A 26,698-nucleotide genomic window follows, 5' to 3' on the forward strand; every position below is an offset into this window, starting at 1 on the left:
CATCTGTTTTCAATATATTTGTCCAAGTATCTCCCTTTTATTCACTGCGATGCCACATAGTTTAATATTTCCTCCAAAACACACAAAACATGATGATGAATTGACTTCTAATGTATCTGGCAGACGCCGCGGTCTTCTGCGCTTTGAGTCAATACTCTGGTTAGGAAGCAACCTGCTCGGCCCCCTCGGCGGGAACCCCCGTCGGAGCATTTTTCGCAACCCCCGATCACAGACAGTAAGTTTTATATCCGCAGAGGGAGCGGGAGAAAGGACAGAGGAGAGAGAAGAGTAAAAAAAATTAAAAAATGGCAGGTGGGAGGGAGGAGGGGGGAGGTAAAGAAAAAGGGGGAGTGAGCTAAAAGGTCTATAGAGGCCGAGGTCGGAGAAGGTGGATGATGGCTCGGGATGAGGATGATGTGAAAGGTGGACAGAGAGGACGTGGGGGAGGGATGAAATGTGGATGGATATGGTGACAGTGAGGAAGGTGAGGAGGGAGAGGTCAGAGTGAGGAGGCAATAACGGGAGCTGTTAAAGTGAAACACTCCTCCTTGAGGAGGACAGAAGGTTAGAGATGCAATGATATACAGTATAAGGAGAGAGATAGTTAGATACTTGTCTTAAAGCGAGGTATGAAGAGGGATATAAGCTATGGCTATTGCAACTACACTACAAATGTCCAGTAGTATGCACATACACATTTTACAATATTATGCAATAAGTAAAACAAGTTTACAGTATAAGAGGGTATGAAGTAAAAGCTATGGCCCTTTGTTGTCTTATAAGTTTAGTCAAAGGCTGTTTAATTACAACATCCTGAATGTTGGGATATAAATCAACCTACGTATCCCAAAATTGCCCTTAATTTGCTCTACGTGGTAGCTTGATTTTAACTGTTGTTGCACACTATTATTTAATGAAATCTGGATATAGTCTAATGTTTTAATCAGGGGATAACAAATAACACAGCTAAACCTACTCACACACATACACAAGCTCAAAATGTGGCAGACACACACCTTGACCAGCTCAAAGGGGAAGCGCTCGTGGAAGATGCGATTGATCCTGGCGCCACCTGACAGCTCGGCCGTGTCAATCTGATCCCCAGAGCCCTCTATACACTTCTCAAAGTCCACGGAGAACTGCTGCACCATCCTGGAAGGAGGCGCAGACGTTACAACGAGTCCAATCCAAAACACCCGTCCACCCACCCACCCACCCCTCCGTCAATTTACTCACTGGAGGAGAGCCTTGGTTTTGCGGGACGGGTCGTCCGGTCTGAAGTTCTTGTACTCCTCCACCTCCTTTTCTATGGAGAGAAGCTGACTCTGCAGCTTGGCCCGCAGAGCAGGCAGGGTGTCCCGGATGTGGTTTGTCAGTTGCTGTGCAGGTCAAAGGTCCACATTAGACCACTGGGAATGTGTATTTAAAAAAAAAGCTGCTGGAAAGCACAGGAACTGTTCGCTTTACGCACCTGATTGAGGGTTTTCTGGAGGTAGGGGGTGCCCATACGGTCGGCCAGGTGTCTATATGCGGGGTGGGAGAGGAAGAACTTCCTCTCTGCTGCCATCGCGGCATTAATGTCCTTCCTTCCATCTATGTCCTTCTGGCTTCTGTTCACCACGCCGATGTAACCTGGACACAGCACACAATACAGTCAGAAACAGTCAGAGAGGTTTACAGGAAACCACATCCAACTCATTTTATCACTTCATTCTTGCGAGCTGTCTGGAGAACGCTCTGGTAATTTGCCTGGAATATAATAAAGTCTTGTGTTGGAGCAATCCTGGACTGTCCTGTGCTCTTATTCTCTGAATATGAACTCAGTTTGAACAGCCAAGCCCAGATGTGTTTAATAACGTTAAGCTGTGTAAAACCACATTTTAAGAGACCCACGACTGTAAAGAGAAATGAAAAATGAATAGGAGAGGAAGCATGGAAGGAGGAACTACAAAGAAAGAGATTGGAGGAGGGATTTCTGGATGTGTTACCATGTTTTTTTTTAGTTTTTTTAAGACACGCAGAGAAACGAGAGAAGAAAAAAAAAAAGAGAGTTCAGGTCACAAAGATCCCATTTCACCTCCAGTTAAGTTTCCTCATGCATCACTCAGTTAAAAACCGTTTCATGCTCTATAACTGAGGCAACTGCGAGCCAGCGGCCTTGTAAATAAATGTGAACGCATTAGACGGAGAGAAAAAGAGGGCTGTGTGGGGGGAAAAAAAAACTGAGAAAAAACAAAGGACATGGAAAATATTCAAAGGCACATGCCTGGGTTCTAACCAAGTGCAAATGGAAAAGAAAAGCACCACATCAGCACATAGCAGTAAAGGGCAGCCCGCAAGATACATGCAAGCTCCGTTCCAAGAAAGTGTTTGTTCACTTTGCCCCCTTTCCCGGCTCCTCCTTTCCAGCTCTTCCTCTTTTCCACCTCTTTTGTCTGTCTGCTGATTTCTTACATTATAACACCCCCACCGTCGCCACCTTCCCTTCCCATCAAACTTTTCTTTTTCCTTTTTTTTTTTGAGTGGGCCTGCCTTTTTACCACAAGAGGGAAACAGTGTGTCGTTGTGACGGTACTGGAGTTGGAGAGAAGAAGTACTGTGTGTGTGTGTGTGTGTGTGTGGTGTGTGTGTGTGTGCGCGCTCACCCCTCCTGAGTGGAAGCAGCTTGTTCTCCAGGATGTCTTTAGCGTCTGTCCCCTCGTCCATCAGGTCCAGCTTGGTGATCACACCAATGGTCCTCATCCCTACATGCACAAAATAATGCGGCAAAATAATTATTATATTTATATTTATTCATTTGCACCAACTAATCATATAAATTAAACATAAAAAACATATTCTTGAAGCTCATAAATCTCTTAATCCAAAATCGGAACAATAAAAAAAAACACATAAATGTCAAAACTCATAGTTTTACAGTTACTTTAAATTTGTATTTTACATTAGAGGGCTGTTGTTTCTGATGCTAGTAAAATGTCAGTGCTTCAGCTGTAATTTGCTTCAATAATAATTCAATTTATCTTTATTTGTATAGCACATTTTAAATTAAAATCACAGAAACTACTAAATCTAAAACAGAAACAAACACTGAAAGAACAAAAAAAACGGTTGAAAATGTATTTTTAATGACATTTTAAGGCTGTTACATGAATAGTGACTATTAAATAGAGATAGTGGAGCATAAAAGTAGAATATTTCTGCCTGTGTGCTTGCATACATGCACTCACCCTGAGGGTCGACCTCTTTGGCAATCTTTAAAGCGTCAGAGTTGGCCAGATCAGAGTTGGCCGGGGACACGGCCAGCATCAGGCAGTTGTCTTTGGTCACGAACTGCATCAGCATTTCTTTAATCTGGGTCTCGATGTCTGCAGGTTGGTCGCCCACCGGCACCTTGGTCATCCCCGGCAGGTCCACCAGCGTCAGGTTCAGCACTGCGAGGAGAAGAACAAATGCTAGACAAACATGCGATTCACGCAGATCCCGTGTGCGTTCTGGGAATAGAGCGGCGGCAGCCTCACCGTGAGGAGAGTAGACTCGCAGGTTGATGGGCACGGGGGAGATACCCTTGTTGGCCCCGGTGATTCGGTCAGTCTCTGCCTCGATCTCCTGCCGCACCTCATCGAAATCTGTGAACTTTTTGCCCTTACAGTGGAGGAACTCAGCATACTCTGGAAGACAAGAGTAAAAGGAGGGAAATAAGCTGAAGTGAAAGTCGATAGACAGTAAAGAGTGAATAGAGAAATTCCACAATTGAGCTTTTTCACCAAGAAGTAAGAAAAATAACTTTCATTAACTGTTAGGCTCCTGAAATAAGATTCATTTCTAATTCCCTGCATGACTAAGTTGTGAGAAGATGCTCCCTAGCAGACAATGAATCAACATAGTAAAGTGTAACTATGGTAACGCGAGGATGTTGTCGTCCGTAGAGACAAACAGAGCGGAAGAAAACGCCAAGGGATGGGTTCCTGAGGAAACCTGGGGCTGAGGTGGGTGGGTGATTTGGACAAGGGGGTGGGGGCGGGGGGGTGGGGGGGGCTAATAGATGAGTCAGTGTCCCACCTGCTGTCTCTTCCCGGAATAATCAAAGGTGACTATTAAATGAAATGGGGCAGTTACGACGGCCACACAGGAGAGAATAGAAGTAGTAAATGACGTCCTCCCTTTTAACCTTCCATCACAAGGTTGTGCAAAGACACAGGAGGCTTTAAAATATGCCTTCGCAAACCTCAAGGTGACCTCAACCAGACATTCATCTACTGGAGTAATCGGACATGAGAGCTCCTGTGGTTGCATCTCATAAATAAAAATTAGTTAGAGGGTTAGTTATGTCTTAGATTTGTGACCCTGGATGGATGTCAAATGGAAAAATATATATGTATACATCTTCTTGTAATATAATAGTTTTAAATATATATACACACTTGCCAATTTATTAGGTACACTAGTGAAAACAAATTTATTTTAATGTAACATTCATTTTGGAGGCTGTGGTTTGAAGTATTAATAAAATGTGTTGTACTGACACATGTTTCTATTATTCTGTCAACCCCGTTTTAATCAGTGGGCTAGGCTAACTAACAGAGACATTTTTGTTTAATTCAATATAGCATCACAAACTACATCCTCCACATTCCCTACTCAGGGTGGTACATGTCTAAGTAACATCCACACGAATGCCAGGTCCGTTTTAGGAGTTTCACCTGTTGGTGCGTTCATCAGCTGCAGAACCAAAGGACGACGGGTCACGATGCCAGAACCACGGGGAAGGAAATCCCTGTAACACGCAGCAAAAGCGGTTGTAAGTAAAGGCAGCTACAATACAGAAGGGCTAAGGTAAGTAAGTAATTAATATTATTCAAAACAAACAAAAGGCTGGATCAGTGTGTGCAGTGTGTCATTCGTAATGTGTGACAATGTTGAACACAAAAAGACAAAAGAACACGAGTCAGTGGCAATGAATCAGCAGCAGGAGGAGTTGTGAAGATTTCAGTCTTATTCCCTCAAGAAATCTGTGCAAAGAGAAGAGAACACGTGCAAATGTGTGTGCTCAGTAACAACAAGCCCTCACACAACAGCTGTGGTCCCACCAGGCCACTTTCTGTGTCCATTACAGGAGAAAAACTCAAGTGATCGATCACTGAGACATGTCCAAACAAGGCTGTGACTACAAATAAAAAGCATTCTGTTTGACCAAAAGTCAAAAAGCTATGAAGATTCAGTTTGTTATAATAGAAAAACTAAGAGAAGCAGCTAATCTTCACACACGGAGAAGCTGAAATCAGAGATTATTTGCAAATTACTGCTTGGAAAAATGACAATTAACACAAAATAACATTAGTAAAATTACATTCTTAGAAGAGGAGCTATTATATATCTGCTGTCTGCTAATCTCTGCAGCTCTATGTTGAAATAAAAAATATAAAAATTTGGCTTTGCACAAAAATGTATATATTTTTTTGCCTCTTTAATAAAATTATATTAATTAAATTATCATATTCCCGCGGATAATCTTTAAATGTCTCCACGTGTTTTCCTGTCAATTTAATTTATTTAACATCTAATGAGTCTGATCTGTGCTATTTAAACTAACTTGCCATATTTCATAAAATATCAGAAAATTATTGATAACAATAATGTTTGTTTTTATTCAATTAATCGATTAATCGAACATAACCTGATTAATCATTTTGTGTTTTGTCCGTTCAACTGTCAAATCTCAAAAGATTTAATTCTCTCACTTGGAGGCATCAAATGTTTGATATTTTTGCTTTTAAAATTGTCTTATATCATCACCAGATTATCAAAACAGATAAACAATATTCAACTACTCAATTAATTGACTTAACTGTGGCAGGTTTACACTCCACTATCAGCAGGAGTCAGAATAACTGACTGTAACAGAGTGAGTGACGGGGAAATGTGATCATAACATCTTTATCTGTGTGTTCATGTAAATTAAAGTTCTCTACATCTGCTATGAGTGTGTGAAAGCCTGCCAGCGTGTTTTCCTGCCTTTCTTCTCAAGACGCACTTTTCTTTGGGCTGCATTTAGCTGCTTACGAGACATCAGCGTCAGCTCGCCACTGGCACCGTACGCTCCTCGACCAGTGACAGTTGTCATCCAGCGATGACGAGGGGCTGATGAAGACACAGAGGCTGCAGTTTTCTACCCAACCGTGTGAATTCAGGAATATTTGTGTTGGTTGCAGCTCAGTGACACGCATTTCCATGATAAACTGTTAAAGACAGAGACTGTTTTTTTTTTATGCAATGAGAGAATTCAACTGAACGCCGTGACTCAGAAACAGACGAGGCCTCGGTTTGAACCTAAAGTAAAGCCTGAGGCGGCTCCATCCGTGAGTCAGGAGTTAGATCTTAGCTGCTTTCGCTCAAAACTGTGACCTAACAAGGAAAAGGTCAATCCAGCAATCGTGTTCATCCATCAGTGTATCAACACACTGTGTTCAAAATGCAAGAAAACATTCCCCAGACCATTACACCATCACAAACAGCCTGAACCATTGATACAGAGCAGGATGGATCCACACATTCATGTTGTTCACACCAAATTCTGACCTTACGACCCAAATCTTGCAGCAGAAATCAAAACTCATCAGGCCAGGCAATGTTTCCCCAATCTTCTATTATATCCAATTTATTTGAGCCCTTGCAAATGATAGACTCAGATTGCTGTTCTTAGTTGACAGAAGGGGCACGCATTGAGGTCTTCTGCTGCTGTATCCCCTCTTCTTCGAGGTTTGACGTGTTCTGCGTTCAGAGGTGCTCCTCTGCATATCTCAGCTGTGACCAGTATTTATTTTAGTTACTATTACTATAGGTCAAAACCATGTGGTCACACCCCTCAGGCCTTTGCCGCTCATTGGATATCTTCTCCTTTTAAGATCATTCCCCCTTAAACACTAGAGATGGTTGCACATGAAATATGAAATTCCGGGTCGACCTGGCTCCAACAAACAAACCTGATGCTCAGTTTAAACTCTAGCGGACCGCCTTGACTGTGTCTACATTGCTGGCTGATTAGATATTTGCATTAATGAGCAGTTGAACGGCAATACCTAATGAAGTGGCCGATGAGTGTGTACATTTTGGGACGTACGTAGATGTAATTTCATGCCAAGCGCATTTAAAACTCACTAATTAAGGTAAGCTACTCAAGCTGGGCGTTGATCATGTAGCTGTCATGAGTTTTAGCCAACATACGTCTTATTTTCTAAATCATAAATCAAGCTAGTCTTTCAGCATTCATTTACAGTGAACAAATGGGCTATAGAAGTCAGCCCACTCAATTGGTAACAATATTTAATTACTTGTATTGACCCACACACACAAACACACACAAGGAATTAGTTTGCTCCATTAGTACACACACAAAGAGCAGTGAAGTAGTTTTATGTTTTAGTTTTACAACCATTAGTCCAAAGCTAAACCCCCCTCAAACAACAGATTTATTAAGGATTTCCATGAAGACAGGATCAACAAGCTTTGACTGTGCAATTGTCTGTTTGCTTATTAGCAACAGCTGCTACTGTGGATACAGCAGCAATAGTTGTCGTTTGACAAAGGCGACAATGCTCTCTTGGCCTTTATGTGCGTTCATCTGCATGTACCTGTGTGGCTTTCCCTCTCTCTTCCTATTTGGACATCTTTTAGAGAGATGAGACAGATGGCTTTAACTGCAGGTCTTCCTCTCACTCCACTCCTCCTCATCCTCCCCTCGAACTCCCACCGCAAGCATCCTCCTCGGACAGAATAGTTCTTTCACACATACACACACATCTCCTGTGTTTTGCTACGACGCCACATCAGTGACATGACCTCCTATAAGCCTGTCGTGTTTAACCACAGCATGAAAGCTGTGACAGTAGTGTGACTCTCCCCCTCTCTGTCTCTCCTCATCCATTCGAGAGAGTGACAGTGCCACCTTCCCCCAACGTCCTCTGTCATATCCCCCCACGGGAGGAAGGCTCATGTGACTGTAGAGAAGCATAGAAATACAGAGGAGATGGCAACATTTAAAATATTAAATGGAGCAAACAAGGAGAGCAGAGAGCAGAGAGGCCGGTGAGCTAGGCGAGATTTTTTTTTAGGCTGCATCAAATACCTGGAGCAAGCACTCAACTATAAGTGCCCTCGACAATCAGTGTCCGTCTAAAAGCGCTTTCAATTTCAACAGTGCATCTAACAACGCTTCATTGGCTGACAGAACAATCATATATGGACTAATGGCGGTGTTTGTCTGTGCAGTATAGCTGATTTCCCCGTATTGTTTATACCGTGGCAGCCATCTTTAAATATCCTCGGATGTATTGCACCGTTGAGATCAACAATTTCTCAGATGATTTTGCGAAACCCAATCCAAAACATATTCTGGTTTGTTTAATACATCATTTCACACTTGTTCTTTCATAGTTCTGACGTCTTCAGTATTGATCCTCAGTGTAGAACATGATAAAAGTTAAGAAACAACATTGAATGAGAGGGTGTGTCCAAACTTTTGACTGGCACTGTAAACTGAGAGAGAGACAGGTTTTATCCAATTTTCTTTCCCTCTCTATCTACGAGGGCGGTGACAACACCAAGCTGACAGTCACTGAGCGTCTGCGGCGCTTATTTTTGGCAGCCATGTCCCCCATCGTTGGCACCAGTCGGACCCCTGACGGTAGATTACTCTGGTTAGCCTAGCGAACCAGTGCAGAAAAATAAAACCAGGATGTGACGAAAGTAAAGCCTCATCCACATCTAAAGTAATTAATATATTGGCCATTGTTTTGTAGCTGACAGTTGGTCGCTAGCGGTCGTTCCAGACTCTGGTTGCCTAGGTAACCCTCTTGTATATTTGGACAGAGCTAGCTCTTTTTCCCCATCAATACCGGATTAACCCGACGCTCTAAATCATATAAGTCAAACTCAGAAACAGATTTGGCCCACAAGATAATTTCAAATGTCTATTAGAGCTGGCCTGCCAGTATATATGTATGGATCCCAGAATGCTTTGCTAGTTCTTTGGTGCATCAATCAAGACCAGCAAGCGCCTTCTGTTGACATTCATAAGCAGCCTCATGCTACCAGTCCACCCCTCCCAAAAAATGTCCAAACAACCAAGGACTGTTAATAGTTGAACTGTTGAATTTTCATTGGTTGTTTTGTTGTTGGCCTGTGAAAAAGAGTTTACGCTGAAAATAAACTCAAAAGGCTTCCACGGTCTCTTGTTGTCACATCTAGGTGCTTCCTGCCTGGGCTCTTGTCCTTTCTCCATTTCATCTCATCTAATACCACAATATTTTTACAACAATATGGCCGTCAGGAAAAACATGGACAGCATGATTCAGCATCTCAATTAGTCCTGGCTCTTTTGGTTTCCCAGCTCTGAGTGATGAATATGTACTACAACTTTTGGGTCCAGACACAGGCGACACTGTCAGCCTTCATCACCAGTAGTTCTTTGATGTTGGTTTGCTGTGTCTGAGCCTTTAGGGGGTTTGGTACAGCAGAATACTGCAATATCTTGCATGGCATTATTGTATCTATAAGCTGACGGCAAATTAAATCACTCACTCCACTGGATGCTGCTGTTACATTTTTTATTTTGAGGTGAGCTCAGCAGAGGTGACGCAAGAAGTTGGTAAAACAAAAACGGAGTCCTGTCGTGGGGTAATTCTCTGGTAATTCCCACCTGTATTATCTGTTTAGATGTACAACAGAAGTACAATATTCTAGATGTAGATGTAGGAGGAGGAGTGAAGATGGTGACAGCCGTGACTTCAGGTCAAAGGGTCGGGGGCGGGTCGCCAACACACTGAGCGTTACCGTAGTGGATTCACAGCTGAGCACCTGCAGATTAATTTGATTGATGTCTTTTTTTAGTGACACAGAAATAGGTTACCAACGAAAGGGCTTAGTAGATTAAACTTGAAGAGGCATTTGCTCATTGCTTCATTCGTTCTCTGTTATTCGCTGTAGCTCCCACATACAAACACACACACACACATCTGTGCATCTCGTAAGCGCCGGCTGCTGTGGAGTCGTGACTCACTGCTTCCTTTGTTGTAAACTCTCCACATTCAGTGGTGTACAAACAATGCACACAAATGCCAGGATGAATGCACACGTGCACACAGATGACCTATTCATGCATGCAAACAGCCACAATTACACACACATTAAAAAGAAAAAAAAAAGTGAGTGCATAACTGAATGCACCGTTTCAGGCATTTCCAGGATTTTTTGGTGAATCATGCACAATAAATGCATTGTGAAACGCAGCAGATGGGAGAATCTTGCAAACATTTGACCTTTCACACCATTTAGGTAATCGGATGACGCTCCAGCTTGCTGTCAAATTAAATGGTGTCAGTTAGCCGGTTGAGATTAGATACCAAGACGGAGAGAAGAGCGAGGAAAAATGAGGGCGCACTTCAATATCTGTCTCATCATATCATACATCTGCTCACATTTGATGTTCAAGATAGGGGAGTTTATTTGAGTTATTCATCTCCTCTCTGTTTGTTATTTTTTTTCCTCTAACTACATAAGTTTACGTCTGTTTGATACTCTATACTATAAGACACAGTAACGATAATAACAAGACACGCCGCTCTCAGTAACTGCGTCACCTCACTTCCGATTCTGAGACACTGAGCCTCAAATAATCCCGCTCTAATGCGTGCAGCATTAACCGGCGCTGACGGCAGACAACCAGCGCAACCAGGACTTTTCAGGTGATGGGCGGCACACACACACACACACACACACACACATATTGCTGTAAAGCGCCAGCCTGGAAGCCAGACAAACTCCACCACCTACAAAGAATCTGGCAACACTAGGCTTGCAAACCACAGTAGAAGATGGAGCCAATGAAACAGCTGATTGCTGCAAGGTGATGCATTCAGATTAGACCGGAGCCAATGGGAGAACGTGATGGAGGCGAGCTGCGGCCCAAACAGAGATTAGTGGTAATCCCCTGCAGCAGTATCAGAACAAACGATGTCCTCTCTTCTGACCGCATTCTCACTCTTACCATGTCCACGCTGTTTAAAGCGCACTCTTTTAAACCGATTTCATTACTGTAACAAGGCCAATAAAAGTTTGTTTTACACGTCCCATAAATTCCTAATGATTCCCTGAGAAGTGGTCTTAGAAACAACAACTCTATTATTTTTTGTTAGAGACTTAATTGGAGCTGAAATTATTAGTTGATCAGTTTTAATTCCACTTTAACCCAAACATTTACTACGTCAAGCTTCTCGGTAGTGCAGTAGAAGGTCATATGTGGGTTAGACAAAAGAAAACGTTTACTTTTTACTAATATTTTACAGAATAATCCATGAACTAATGAATGAAAAATGTCAATAACTCAAATAACTCAAAGTGTGACATGATGCCAATCATTGAAATAGAGGTTGAGTGAGCCATTCATTCGTTTACCAAGTCATTTATTTAAGGGTTTCTTGTTAAAGTTTGTTAAAGTCGTCCATTTCCTGAGGAGTTTCCTTTCCTCTCCTTCTTCCTTGAAAGAAATGCAGAAGCCTAAATCGCTAGAAAACTGATGGAGATGCATTTAAACCGAAATAGACGATCTTGATCATTACAAATGATTGAAAACTTATGCATTCACCTAAAACATCTCCAGTTTCCTTTTAATAAGCCACTTTCACCAAGTTATAAAATATAAAACGTCACCACTAGATTAATTTGATCAGATTTTTTAGTCAGAAATCTAATCAAGTCTGAGGGAATCCAAGGAAAACAGTTGGCACCTGAAAACTGAAATAATTATCACCAGACACGCCTACGCGGCATATGGGACAGTTCATGTTTTGAGGTGTGAGACTTCCACATTAGACCACTAATTACTAATTAAGTCATTAAAGGACTCCTCTTCTCTCCGCTTCCATTTCACTCTCTCCTCCTGAGGCTTTCACTTGAACAGAATAAAGGATGGAGTGATAGAGCTACAGTGCACACCGTCAGAACACTTCCAGCCATTCGGCGTTATGTAATTCCTGACACTGGCTATATATCATAAGTTTAATCTCTCTGGGTGGGGGTTGGGATGGTGATGGCGGCGGGGAGAGAAAAGCGTTTGTGTTGTAGTTTTATGTTCCTGCTTTGTGCTTCTCCCAGCAGCAGCCGTCACAGCAAAATGCTTCAGTCGGCTAAGAACCGTGCAAAGCAGCAACAACATGCACCTGGGTTTGAGTGCATCCGAATATAACAGTGAACAGTATATGGCATTTGTTCTGATTTTTCCATTTGCTTGCCTCACAGTCAGCTATTAATATTATTAATTTTTATTTTTTTGTGGATAGAGGGGAACTCTAATTCTTCCCACTGTTCCTGTAATCTACCACAGTGACAGTAAACTGAGCTGCCCTTTATATTTCATAATGATGTGAATACAACACATGAAAGCCTCACTGGCAATGATGCATTCAGTGTTTGTTGTGTTTTAGTAGAAAAGGACGACGTGCTGATTTAGCCGTTTTTTGAAAGAGCTGTCCGTGGTGCTGAAACTTTATTCTGAGCAAAAACTTGCAGTCAGGATTAGTAAACGGCCTTTGCACTAACTGAGCTGTGCGCTGTGGTTCACAGATTTGTCTTCTTTTAATTTAAAACGTCACTCTGTCCATTTAATCAAACCGAATTTGGTCCCACCTCCACCTTTATCGTGTGCTGAAAGGTTTCGCGCAGCTGGTGCCGCATGTGTTCAGCGCTAAAAAGAAAAAAAACAACAACAAACAAACAGTGGAGCTCCCTTGCTTTGTCTGTGATAATTAGACCCGTGGGAGTCTAAAACACTGACTGGGCGAGCGCCACGAACAGAAAACAGCCGTTGTGGTTGAATGCCAATTCATGAAATGTCCTCTTCACTGGCAAACACAACCAGAAGACGCGGGGCTAAGAGAGGGATGCTTGTGTCCAGGTAAAAGTGAATTTCGCTTTTTCCTGTATATTTTCTCTTTGTATTATAAATAAAATGTATTTAAATATGTGTTTTCTGTCTCTAAACTATGATAGTATTTATCCCTAATTTCTGACATTATATAGACAACAATAATCATTTAATTGAAAAGATGATCAGCAAGACACTCACTAAAATTGACGTTTTTGTATTCCCTAAATGCAGGTGACGCATCTCACTTTGTCACTGCCTAAAATAAAAGGATTAAGTACATTTTATTAAGTATCAACACACTGTTTTGTGAAGACTGGGTGTACTGATTAAACTAAAACGTCACCTATAAGTGTTTTGTTTTTATGTATTCTTAATGTTTTTTCCTGAAAAACAGTTTTAGAGTGTTGATGACTCATCCTGCACTCACAGGCGTGTTCTAATCTTTGCATCCAATCAAATGCTTTCTTCCTTCACCAGTAGCAGTATCGACTTTGGCTCCCGGCGTAAACAAACAGCCGTCCGCTAGCCGTTTCATGGAGGCTTTAATGACACAGAGGGTTATTGTGATCTTTTATACGATTATGTTCGGTGACTCAACCTTGCTGCCTTTGAGTTTTATATTTTATGACAATGCAGCGCCCGCCCGAGTTGAATTTTGACGAGGAGGCACAAAGGGCTGGTAAACAAAGGTTAAACGGAGATGACAAAACATTGAACTGAGCAGCGAAAACGTACAAACAAAATAAAATCTCTCCGCTAGAAGGACGCATCGTGAAAGCTGGATCAAAAAAAAAAAGAAAGAAAAAAAAAACGGTGAAGGACAGATGTTCAAGTGGAACAGACAAATTTGATTAGTGTCCTCGGATGTACTCTCACGCCATTAGCACGGCATATCTCGACTAGCTCTCGGGTGTCCTTGTCCATGAGTCACACCTGCCAGGCATGCAACAACACCAAAATCTAAGAGGAAAAGTGTCATGACTAAAGATTTTTTTTTAATCCTGTAGCTGTTGTTGGTCTAATCCTGTATCACCTCTGTAGAAACCTAGGATTATCACTTTTTTGACCCAACAAATGGAGCTGTAGATAAGTAAATCTAAACAAGCTTTAAACAGCTAATGTCTTTGAGACGGATGCATTTACAAGCTTCCTATACTTTGGTATTGATTGAACAGAAGAAGGACAAGGCCTGCAGTATGAGAAAGGAATAAAGCAAAGCATGTTGCTGTTTATTTCTATTAAAAGAATGAAATAGAAGCAGCTTAATGGCAGCACACAAAAAAAAGAGTACGTGAACGTCTGCGTTAGAGACCGGCAGAAGGAGATAGAGATAGGGAAAAAAACGATCCCGTCACATGTAAACACACAGCTTACTGTAAGTGTGTCGTTTCAGGCAGATAACACAGGCACAATTGGTTACTGGGGGAGGTGGAGGAAGGATGGGAGGACCTGAGCTACGTCACTGCAGCTGGACGGGGGGAGAGCGCACGCACACACACAGAAACGCTGCAGGATGCTATTTTTTCAATCAGCTCGCAAAAGAAAAAGACTGCAGGTCTCACTGACACGCGAAGACGATTCATCTGCTGGACACGTTTCCTCGCAGCATAACGTATAAATCTTTCCTCCATCAAAACCACTGCTCCCTAGGGGGGGAAAGCAGCATAATTAGCCGCAAGCCGTTTCTATGGCTACAGCTGAGTGAGTGCAGCACAGCGTGGTCCAATGACGAGTGTAAAGAGGTCGTTTTAACAGTACTAATTACTCTGAAATACAAGGAGCGGCACACTATTGCGCATGAAAGTGGTGAGGAGGCTGCACATCATCTAATAAATTACCGAAGTCTCGGCGGGCATTTGGCGAGGCCGTGGGAGCAGCTTCCAAAATATGGAATAAATGCTGCTGTCTGCATCTCTGACAACTAATTCTAAGTGGAGCGATGAAGCAGCACCAACTCATACCGAACGGATAAGAGACTTAATGCAGTTTTTTGCAGCTAGAGGAAGCCTGGCTGACCTTCATCTAAGATGGTTTTGTCTGGATTTGCTGAAATGTGCAACAAATTTCATCCCAACAGATCTGTCACAAGATGTCACAGATGTCTCATGAATTTATAATTTTCTTACTTCTGTTTTTATATATTTACTCTTCCGTGCTAAAAGTCGGGGCGGCATGTTTGATCAGCTGATTCACATATGTCCTTTTGTTAAGATTAATACCAACTGTGTTTTATTTAAACCACATTTATGATACCACAGCATTCACTGATATTCTGTGAGTGCAAGGCATCATGGGTAGATTACACTGCCATGTAAACAACAGACTTGCCTCCCCTACTAGCAGTTAAGATGGGGATTAGTGACCGTGCGATGAACGACAGCACATCTACAGATCCGTAAGAAAGTGATGGGACAGTTACAAATCTCAAATAAGTTGCTGAACAACTGGATTATTCTCTGTCCAGTGATATTAATGACATTTTTGTTGTAGAGGCAAAGATAGTGTAAGATGAGTTGGCTTGGAGCCACAGTATCCATACAATCTGACCTTGCTTCAGCAGGAAATACTGCTGAATCACACACACTCCCTGCACGGGGGACGAAACACCCCCGAAACCACACACACAAAAACAAAATCTCCACTGCAAGTGAAATACAAGAAAGTGGGGCTGACAAACAGACAGTGGCACTCGTGTTGCCGCCTGCATGCGGTAAGCTTCACTTACAGCATTATAAGCACTGGCACAGACAGATGGATGAGCTGAGCTGGAAGGGCTCAAAGCTCAGGTGGACTCTCGTTCTTTCTCTCTCTCTCTCTCTCTCTCTCTCTCTGCAAGGTCATACTGCAGCATAACAGATCAGATTTGCTTCATTTTCTGTCACCATCCTGAGCTCTGGCAGAAACTGTGGCAAGCATCATTTCGCTGCCCTTGTCAAGACTGAATGGCCCGTGGCGGGTAACAAAATGGTAGCCCTGGTACAGAAACAACACAAGCAGCCTGTAACTGTATCTGCTGCACAGGAAGTCAGCATCCACACTGACCCTGATGTCATAGATGTCAAGTGAAAAAATGTCAGGAAATGTGTAAACTCACTTTTAATGTGTTTAACTCTTATATTTAGAGGTGTGCTGTGTTGTTAAAAAGCAAAGGTTCCTGAATGCATCATGCAGTAGTTAACAGATAAACTTCACTGGGGATTTATGCAGGCCTGAAATAATCTGCTTGCCCTGGTGCTGTGTTCATTTAAGAAAAAAGAAAAAAACAGATATAAAAACGATCAAAGTGGTCAAACGTCCTCCGTTTAGGAGGATAAAGTGACAGTTAAGCCCGTGAGGTGGATTTAAACCTGCGTGGAAGGGGGATGGGGGGGTGTAAAATGAAAGCGGCTGCTTGCGTGATGCACCGGGGCGCACCGACATCCACCGCAGCCTGGAAAAGCTACTTACCTCCCGACGAAGTTCTCCAGCACCGAGCTCTTCCCCGCGCTCTGGCCGCCCACCACGGCGATCTGCGGCAGGTCCAGGTTGGCGTTTTGACCGATGGCGGAGAAAGCATCCTGCATGCGATTCACCAGAGGAATCAAATCCTCCATTCCCCGGTTCCCCATCTTTGCTCTGCGAGATGAAGGGCTCTCCTCCTCGTCAGGTCAGGGATTTATGTCGTGTTTTTTCCCCCCTCTGCGTCCCTCTTCGCCACCCTCGCGTTCAGAGGGCGTTGATCTGCGGACACACACCGGCTCACTCCTCGGTTTGCTCCCTCATTGACGGAGCCTCCTCGGTGTGTCAGATCTCTCCAACGCACTTCACTCCAAGCACCGCAGGGGGGAGGAAGAGGAGGAGGAGGAGGAGGAGGATGAGGATGATCTCTTGTATTTTCTCAGGAGATCCCTGCAGTACCCTACACCCACCGCTAGGTGGTAACATTGCTTCACTTTCTCTGTGTTGTTATCAGTCTTATTTTACTGGCTCTCTCAAATCTCATCTGTATTTAAAGATGTAGGTGGGAAAGCTGCCAAGTTTTAATGTTATTTATAATAAATGAACAAGACTAGCTTTTGTAGACACATTGTCTGAGTTATGTGTGCAAAATAGGTCAGTGAACATATATAATCAAATCAAATCAGCTTTATTTGCTATGTAGATAGATAGATAGATAGATAGATAGATAGATAGATAGATAGATAGATAGATAGATTTAGGTTTTTATTTGTCACATGTTATACATAGACTGTAAACTCGAAATGTAAACTTAGAGGGGGGTAGCTCGTATATATACACACATCTACAGTATTGAAAACAGCCATGTGACTAAAGTGCAGTGGTGCAGTGGTATTTAAGTCCGGTTAAGGCTCAGAGTTGAGCAGGCGGATGGCATGTGGATAGAAACTCTTCTTCAGCCTCTCAGTCTTTGTCCTCAGGCATTGGAAACACCGGCCTGATGGCAGTAGAGAGAAGAGAGCGTGTCCGGGGTGACTGGGCTGTTTGAGGATCTTCTTGGCCCTTAACCTGCAAGTTTGGTGTTAGCAGTTTGAGTTAGGGTTCTCACAGTCCCAAACATGGTTCTCTAACCACCAAACCACAGCTCCCGTTAGTAATGTTCACAAGCTATGCAATAACTACAACACAACATAGTCTATATCTGAAATACATGTAATATTTTATAAGTGCAATTTCTACTTTTGCTGGAAGTTAGTGTAATGTTACACTTTTAATGATTATGTTTAAGTACAAAAATAAAATTTCATAAAATATTTTTTTTTATTAAAGATAAATCAGGATTTGTTTTGAACTTTGTGTTTTTTATTAATATACATTATCTGCTATTATGAGGACGTCAACAGTTCTCCAGGCGACCTTGAGGGGGCGACAGGGGCCGGACTGATTTCACCAAAGGCTGGATACTGCTCTATGCAAGTTGCACCTCGGCTGTCACTGCTAGTATTTAACTCTTCGCTGTGACATTATTTGGATGAACAATAACCGCTTACGTGTCTGAAGACTGCATCGTAGCAACTACAGGAAGCTTAAGGTAAAAAGCAGAAAGCTCCCGAAGAAGTTTATGTGTGACTTAGCAAGCTAGTTGAATGCTAGGCTAAGCTAACTTGGTGGGTTCTGTTACTGAGCGGTGGCTAATGTAACGTTAGCTTCACGGCAGGTGTACCTATAGCTCATTTATTGACTCTAGATAAAACTTTATTTTTGTTTGGAATAAAATCCCACTGTTTTCCAGTTACAAACGTCTATCGGGATGCCGTATATGTAAAGCCAGGCGAGTAATGGAAATTAGGATAAACTTAGCAAATCAAAAAGTGAATTGTTGTTAGCTTAGCTAGCGCTAGCTAGTTGTCATCGTGAAATACGAGAGCGACCTGTTGTCTCAGGAGCTGCGCACTCATATTCAATGTGTCTCTGCAACTAAGAGTTATTCTGACATCAAATCACATTAGCTTCCTGTCTTCCTTCGATCCAGGGGTCGGATCTTTTTTTTTTTTTTTGATTATTCAGGCTTTGGCACCACTGACACCTGCGGCTCCGACTCACACTGTAACGCAGCGGGGACAATATCAGTCCGTGATGTTCAATCCACACATCCATCAGCAGCAGCAGCAGCAGCAACAGCAACAGTTTCACCAGCACCTGCGGCAGCTACAGCAACTTTTCCAGCAGCAGCCTCCGCCTCCTCCTCCGCCGCAGCCGCCCCCGGGGCACCATGTCCCCCACCACCACCAGACGCCGCGGTAAGCTTGTTAACTCGAGACCGGGGATGTTGCGGGGCCCTCCGGATGAGCTGCGTCCTGACTGGTGGTGGCCGAGAGAGAAGCCCCGTCACAGCAAACACCTGCACCAACTACATTTATCATCAAATATTGATGTTTTTGTTAAACAGTTTTAGATCGTTATTATACATTCAGATGGTGCTAAGATCTGTTATCTAAGCTGCTCAAAGGCAGTGTTGATAAACTGCTTATTGTATAAAATATCGTTGCAAGATTTATGGGCTGAGACCCAAAGTCATAATCACAACACACTTGTTTTGGCCTCTTGGCTCTTGAATCCCATCCAAACAAACTTTGATCTTTATTTTTTTTTTCACCTCTAACAAGACATAAAAGCGTGTGCCAGCTTCTATTCCTCCATTTTAATCTAAATTAATATTCAGGATGCAATGTTCCCTTTTTTATCCTGTTGTGATATTGAACAAAAGGAGCATCACGTACTGCACTTGTTTTTTTCTTCTGTTTTGCATATTCTCATACTATCATTCAATGCTACGACCAAGCCTCTGTTTGCATTTGTTTACATATGTGTGCAGGCGTCCTTATAAAGTGAAACCGTCTCTTTGTTTTCCACCTAGTGTTTTATCAAGGACTTTATCTTATTTATAAAGATTATAGATGCTTGTAACATAAATGTTCATGTTTTTAACAGGGTAACCATCTATGCTGAAACACAAATTTCTTTTGAAATAATGGAGCATGTATTTTGTCTTGTTTATTTGCTCCCCAGAGCCATTCCTGTTGCTCCTCAGACAGCCCCTCCGCCCAGGATGGTCAACTTGTGTCAGGCGACTCAGACGACCCTCATCGCCCCCAACCCTATGCTGCAGGGCGCTATACTGATGCAGCAGATGCAGGGTACCGTTCTGAATGACAACTGCAGCATCTGAAAAAGGATAATTCATTTTTGATGAGCTGTTGTTTTTTTTTACCCATCTGCCTCTTTACGTTGCTTTGTCCAGGTAACATGCGAGGCTTTGGCATGGGCGGTCAGCAGTTCCGACAGTTCTTCACCACAGGTGCCAGGTCGTCCCTGCTCGGCCCTGTTCCTATGGGAATGGCCATCAAGTCGCCCATCATGGGTTTCCCAGCTGCACGACCCTACCACCCGCATGCCCGCTACTACAACAACAACACCACGACAGCCTCCTCTTCCTCCTCATCCACCACAGTAATTACAACATCATTATAATTACTATAATTTATTTTTTTTTGATCCAGCTAATATATTAAACAGGGAATACGTGCTTGAAAATGTATAACGGTTGGATGACCAACTCAGTCAGAAGTGTTGCATGCTTCAGTTAATTTGTGCCAGTTTAAATTAAGGCAATTTGAATGTACCGTGTTCAAGGGAAGTCAGGGTTTCGCACAATGTAACTATATGGATTTGGGATTTGTAGTAATTCAGATGGACTTTTTGCACTACTTGCATTTAGAAGGCTTATTAAGATCAATCATTAATGGAAGCAGTCATTGGGTGCAGCCTTACTTGACAGCAGGATTTTATTTATTGATTTTTAATCTCTTTATGGAAGATTAATTAAAGTGAGTCAGTCCTAACAAGAAGTTCCCAGGTGATTTTAGCTGCACAGCTGAATGCTGTTACAATAAATGATATCCAGTCATGATTTGTGTTGTTAATGTCTCTTAACTGCAGCTTCATCTCAGACTTAGAGCCCATGTCAGTCACTGTTCGCGCCAACTTTAAAGAAACATTCATGTCCCTTTATATACGAATTATTTAATGTCCTGTTGTTGTCTTCGTGTGCAGGACGCTGCAGCTCGCCAGCTTGACAGAAAGAGAGACAGTGATCAGATGGCAGCTGGGAGCACAGACGACCAACCAGCAGCCACCAGCAGCAGCAGTGACGCTAATGACAAGATGCAGACAGGTAAGGATGCAAATCAGCCAACACAAGCGTAAATGATGGAAGCCTGAGGATACAGTACATGAGTTGAACACCTTGTAACTTTAAACATGTTTTCTAAAGTACTAAAGAATGTGTGGATTAGTGGTAAATATAACTGACACCTTTTGGATTTGCATTTTTCTGCCCACAGATGATACCGTGGAAGGAGTGGATGAGCCCACACAGATTCCTGACGAGCAACTTGAAGAACCTGCAGTGAAGAAGCAGAGGACTGAGGGGTGAGGAAACCATTTTTATCACAAATAGCTGTCGCAGAAAAGTGACTTTTATCTTCTCATCTGTGGGAATAAGAATGGGATAGAAGGACCTAGAAGTAAAGCAGGCCTTGCTTAACAGAAACTGATGAAGTCCTTTTTCCTTCTTCTTGCCAGGTTAGAGGCAGAGAAACACAAAGAAGAGAGCGTTATTGAGACAGCCGCCACTGGAGAGACACAAGATGTTTCCTTAGAGTGTAACAACAGCACACAGGACCTCCAGACTGAAGGTAAAACACACAAATCAATGTCATCTGTAGGTGATGTTGTTGAGGTCAGTCAAGATGAACACTTAACCTTATGTTTCTGTCCTCTGGTCTTTCTCTAGACTGCATCATTCAGGAAGAAGGAGGCACCACAGAGGGACCAGATGGTATTGAAGCAATGGAGGAAACCAGAACTGACGAGGTGAGAGAAATCCAGAAGATGAAGAAGATGATTTTTTTATATACACCTGTCACATCTTTGTTAAACACACAACACAGATTTAATCTGCGATTCCTCTCCGTAGGTGCACAGCTGTTTGTCAGCCGCATCCCCCTCTGGCGTGGTGCGTGATGACCACCAGCAGGGTACTTTACCAGCAGAGGAGTCTTCACAGGGAAAAGATGGCCCTTTGTGTTCACCGGAGAACCAGGATGACGAAGAGGAGGGTGTGGCAGAAGGCTCCAACAAGTTCTACTGCTACCTCTGCAGCATTACCTGCCACAACCAGCAAGTAGGTTGAATGAACGCGCCAAATTAGAGCACACGTGTTATGGTAGATCGTAAATCATCATCTTTGTTGAGTCCACTTTAAGTTAAAACTTAAAAGCAACGATACTGATCTTTCTTCAATGTTTTGTTTAATAGAACTTCAGGAGTCACATGAACAGCATTTCCCACCAGCAAAGGATGATGGAAATTCAGCACATGAGCAACGCCTGCCTTGTCACCCTGCTGCCACGAGTGCAGGAGTCTCTACAGGGAGCAAGCAAAGATGGGTCAGTTTAAGGTTGCTTTCACGCCTAGTTGGTTGTTCCAAAACCGTGAGCGTTTCGCCATCACGGTCAGTTTGCAGCTGCTCAATGGAGCAATTCGTTTTCAGTGAGAAGACACAAAGCTGTATCATATTACTACCTGAATCTGAAGAAGAAACAGAGCTGTGAAAGCATCCTTGTGTTCTTGTGTTTGAAAACCATTGCAGGTTCAAAAAGTTTGTTAATTTCTTATATTGACGCATTTCTCCAGAGAGAAAAAAGCAGACACGAAGCGTTGGTGTGCCACCTGTAGCACCCACTACACCAGTAGCATCGTGGACCACCGTCGCACCGAAGAGCACAAAGTAATCATCTTATGTACACACACATATATTTACATAGATATGTTCATTTTGAAAATTCAAAACAGCTTCTCAGGTTTGCCTAATGAGAATCTAATGTCTCTCCTCAGCTGTCCAGCAGAATGGACATCTCCTCCTGCGCAGTCTGCAAGAAACACTTCAAGACGTCCCAGATGTTTTTAGAGCACTTGCAGTCCCAGGAGCACAGACAGAAGGTAGAAAATGTGAATAATATCTTCACTCTTGATTGATTCACGCAGCAAAAGCAGCAAGTGACCGATGTGCTTGTTGTTGTTTACAAGCTTCAGGAAAAGGGCTACGAGGCCTTAGCCAAGCTGACGTCCATGGATACAGATGGCTTTTCATTAGAAGAGAAGGAGGGAAGTGATGTAGAGGAAGGAGAGGAAGGACAGATGAATGAAGGAGACCAACAGGTGATTTGCATAGAATTTGTTGTCCTCTAAGAGCAATATTTGCATTTAAATTTACAAGTCGAGTTTCTGGCAGGTTCAGCATCACTGTGAGATAATCTCTATAGTAACGCTTCTACTGTTGCAGGATGGCTGGTCCGCCGTTAAAGAAGTGACCCTGAACGACTTGACCGCTGAGGAGCAGTACGACCCCGACACAGTCTACGGTTAGTCTGTTGTTTTCATGTGTTCCTTTGTAGTTTGGCGTCTTTGTTTTAGAGTCATTATCACACTGCAGTGATCTGTTTGATTTCCTTTTTACAGGGTCTAGTTTTTTAGTTCCAGTTGCAGGTTTTATCTGCAGACTCTGCAACAAGTTTTACCACTTTGAATCTTCTGCCCTGCATACTCACTGCAAATCACTGAAGCACTTTGAGAATCTCAAGGTGAGCAGTATAATCTGTCGACCAAATGTTAGTAAGAGATGTCTTTTCATGTAATGCATAACTCCTGCTTCAATCTTAGCACACGTAAGCTCTTGAAGGGACCGTGCATGCATTATTCTGCTAGCAAACTGATATGCATCAAAGTGCATTTTCCTTGCAGAGTCTCCTTTGTTACTTATTGCATTTCTTTTGATCTTTTGTTTTTCAGAGGTACAGCACGTTGGTGAGTCAAAAAGATGAAGCTGTTGAATCCTCCAGAAAACCTCTCCTAGCTGCAGACAGCCTCAGGCCTGTAACAGAAACTGCCTCAGACTGTTCAGATAAAAATCTGCACTCTGGTGACGCAGGTTTAACAACAAGCGTAAACTCCATGCAGCCCACCATTACACTCACTCAACTGAACTCAGAAAACCAGCAAGCGGAGGGACAAGCAGAGCCCCTCCCAAACTCACAGGACGTCACCACCATCTCAGCAACCAGCACTGGCAACGTAGACCAAGACCTCAGCCTTCATCATGAGGAGGAAGAGAACACATGCCAGGTGTCCTCAGCTCAGGAGAGTCCAGCTGAGCTGCCTGCTGGCAGCAGACAGGAGGCAAACTCAGAGCCAGCAGCAGCTGTTGAGGATGCTAATGAAGAGGAGGAGGAGGAAGCTCCTGCTGGCCCAGGAAGAAAAAACAGCGCAGGGAAGGCCAAAGCTACAGCCAAACGCAGGTCAGGAAGGGCAACAAACAGACGCTGAGTTGAGGGTACAAACGTGGAAAAGAAACCTGGTACAATCGCAACCATGGGACAGAATGTGATGAATGTGAAGAGGTGCTTTCGTGGTACAGAGACCAAGAAATGAGCAGCCCAGCCTCTCTCCATACTGGAAAGTCTGATTTAGACGCACACCAACAAGAAGGAATACTCTGGGTTGGTGCAACAGGACTTCTCATGTGAATTGCTCTCCCAGGGTGGAAAATTAACAGCCATTAAATGCAGGTTAACTTTAAAATTTATTCTTTTTTTTTGCCTCTCAGTTATTTTTGTGCAGATTCACGTTTAGACTACAGCAGGCAGAATGAGATCATCTAGTCAAAAGTGTTTCTGTTCCAAATTTTTATTAATAATCATATATTTTCATACAAGGAGATGCTCCTTGTGTTGCATACCCATTTTCCATGGACACATTATAATGTGTTCAAGTTCCATTCTACATCTGCAACTGCATCTACAAACGTTTGTATGCAGACTGTAGATTGGTAACTTCATTTAAACTCCCCAGGTCACAAAACATTTCTATTTCATCCCCCATTTAGTTTTTCCCATTGAAGTTTAATCGGTAATATTATTCTGGAGTTGTAGATTGATATTCATTAGCACAGATATAGCATCATATCCTGTTCCATAACACATTTGGATACTAAATGTTGTTTTTTGGCCATGTCAGCTGTGTGGATTGGGATGTTTTGCTCCAGACTAAAATATCTCAACAATTATTATATCAATCAGCTATTTGTCGTGTTGCCATGAATTGTTTTTACTGACATTCTTGGTCCTCAGAGGATGAACCATGCCTCCTTTGTCTTTGATTCAAAGACTTTTCCTCTAGTGCCACCAGCAGCAGTGGCAGCAGCACTATGACAACCTAACAATATATTTACTTTACGTTCATGGTCCCCAGAGGAAGAATCCTAATGAATTTGATGAGTCTTTTTTTCTTGCACCGTTAAAAGTTTTATTCGGTGTTATCCTGAGATCAGACTTTGTCTAATATGACCAGACACAACTCTCAAAGCTAAAGACATTCTCGTTAGTCCCAACTGTACGTTTGTAAGAGTTATCTTATGTTAGCATGCTAAACTAGAATAGTAAACGTTAAACCGGCTAAATTTTCAGCATGCTATGTTGTTGTTATTAGCATGTAGTAAGGAAGTAGGACATGGTGTTTGATTTCAAATAACAAAACCTCAGAGCAATTTTATTCTATCCCCTGCTTTGGATGAAAGAAAAAAAGGGATGTGGACAAATCTATGTATTTACCTCTTTTCCCGTTAATTGTTTCTGGGTGGAAAGAGGATAACTTTCAGCAGATTTTTCAACTTACTGTTTCTGTGGCCTGACTCATTGATTTGTTAATTTTCCACCCTGTCGTCCTCGCAGATCCGGAGGCTGATGAGGGCTCATTGTCGGCTTTTGCTAACTCTCCAGCTAGCTAGATGATTGATCGTTAGTATAACCAACACGTGTAGAAGACTGTACTGATGGTAAAAATGGTGGAGACATTTTCCACGACCGCTAACCACGTAGCGCTCGCTTTTAGCCGGCTGATATGTAGAATGTAACCAAATTAAGTGTTTGAGCAGGTGACAACTTTTGTTTAAAAAAATACATTAATGAAGTGTTAAATGGCTTGAGTATTGAGAAATGCTGAATTTTGAATCTGATCATAGCTTGGTTCGGGGCATTCGTTTTCTTTTTTCCCAAATAATTTAAGTTGAAGTGGATGTGTTTAAAAAAAACAAAAAAAGAAGAAGCTGACAGCAGCTGTAGCCTTCTCACTGAAACAGACTTATACGGTACATAATTATTGGCGTATTATCTGCAGTAGAGAGGATTTGGAGCTACTGGAGTTGAATGTAGTAGCGGGCACCTTTTCAACAAAACCCTTTTGACATTTGCAGACTGAATTACAAGCTATCTCCTCCTCCTCCCCTAGGACTCTTCATGTTCACAAAAGCCTGCACTATGTGTACACGTTGCTCATTTTGAACTTTGAATGCTTGCCCATTAAGGCGGGTATTTGCTGCTGCTAATGCAGAATCCATAGAGATATTGGCACCACAGGAAGATGGATATAGACATTTACATGGGTGTTTGTCAAGTGTGTCTCCGTTAAGGAAAAACATATTTTTACTGACTTAAAAGCATTCGCAGCACAGCAACGGTAGTTGGTGACTCCAGTTTACCATTGCTTTGTCTTTTTTTATTCCATTTACCTTTTTGTTGCTATACATACATACACTGGACAGATAGAAACACATTTGAGTTAGCGGTCCAGACTCATTTGCGAGAAAGACTGTGGTATTTTAATGTAGCAAATAATCTTCGCAAACTCTTGATTTGAAGCACCATACAGGTTAGGTTATCCCAGTTACAGATCATACCGATGTATATTCTTGACTGTGGCATTTCAGCTCTCACAAGCCACCAACAGGTGTGAATTAGGAGGTATCACTTCCTTCTTCATGACCAGTGTGCTGTTCTGGAAACATTTCATCCTCCATATTTAGAGAAGGACTGACTGACACATGTAGCAACTCTTGTGGCGACTGCCATGTGATTAGAATCGCATCTGAAGGAACCAAGGCGTCACATCAGAGCTGTGCTCTTTAGCTCTGACACCGAATGGTGCAGGAGAGAGAGAGAGAGAGAAAAGGATAATTTCAAACAAAGCTGTATGTTTCTTAATTGTATTTTTATTCAGCTACTGACAAATTGAGATGAACAAACAGGTGATGTTTTCTAACTGCTGGAACTTTAATGTATTTTTGGATGTTTGTTTTCTGTTTGGAAGTCATCTTAATTTATAATAAAATGTCAGACAATTCCCGCATTTTGTCGCCTCTTTCTAGACACTTTTCAAGCTGCATCA

General features: G+C 42.5%; 2 protein-coding genes across 3 annotated transcripts in view; one reads left to right on the forward strand and one right to left on the reverse strand.

Moving 5' to 3' along the window:
* Positions 1–16,529, reverse strand: part of dnm1a (dynamin 1a) — a gene marked incomplete at its 3' end in the record, with an annotated part of 43,822 nt that extends 27,293 nt beyond the window's left edge. For both annotated transcript variants that reach the window (XM_084571960.1, XM_084571959.1), the window contains exons 1-8: positions 16,367–16,529; positions 4,701–4,774; positions 3,519–3,668; positions 3,228–3,431; positions 2,646–2,744; positions 1,472–1,632; positions 1,237–1,379; positions 1,017–1,152 (exon numbers count right to left, since the gene is read on the reverse strand). In XM_084571960.1, coding sequence (XP_084428086.1) covers positions 1,017–1,152; positions 1,237–1,379; positions 1,472–1,632; positions 2,646–2,744; positions 3,228–3,431; positions 3,519–3,668; positions 4,701–4,774; positions 16,367–16,527 — 1,128 coding nt within the window. In that variant the 5' untranslated portion in view covers positions 16,528–16,529. The remainder of the gene's footprint in view (positions 1–1,016; positions 1,153–1,236; positions 1,380–1,471; positions 1,633–2,645; positions 2,745–3,227; positions 3,432–3,518; positions 3,669–4,700; positions 4,775–16,366) is intronic.
* Positions 16,530–17,816: 1,287 nt separating this feature from the next.
* Positions 17,817–26,653, forward strand: ciz1a (cdkn1a interacting zinc finger protein 1a). Its single transcript, XM_084572304.1, has 16 exons — positions 17,817–17,948; positions 18,390–18,657; positions 19,427–19,554; positions 19,659–19,867; positions 20,471–20,591; positions 20,761–20,848; positions 21,002–21,114; positions 21,213–21,292; positions 21,396–21,602; positions 21,737–21,867; positions 22,115–22,208; positions 22,316–22,420; positions 22,508–22,639; positions 22,764–22,842; positions 22,940–23,061; positions 23,270–26,653. Exons 2-16 carry the CDS (start codon positions 18,494–18,496, stop codon positions 23,801–23,803), a joined length of 2,307 nt encoding a protein of 768 aa, XP_084428430.1. The 5' UTR covers positions 17,817–17,948; positions 18,390–18,493; the 3' UTR covers positions 23,804–26,653.
* Positions 26,654–26,698: the final 45 nt, after the last annotated feature.

This window comes from Chelon labrosus (assembly GCF_963514085.1).
Source record: "Chelon labrosus genome assembly, chromosome: 22".
In the NCBI taxonomy this organism is placed as follows: domain Eukaryota; kingdom Metazoa; phylum Chordata; class Actinopteri; order Mugiliformes; family Mugilidae; genus Chelon; species Chelon labrosus.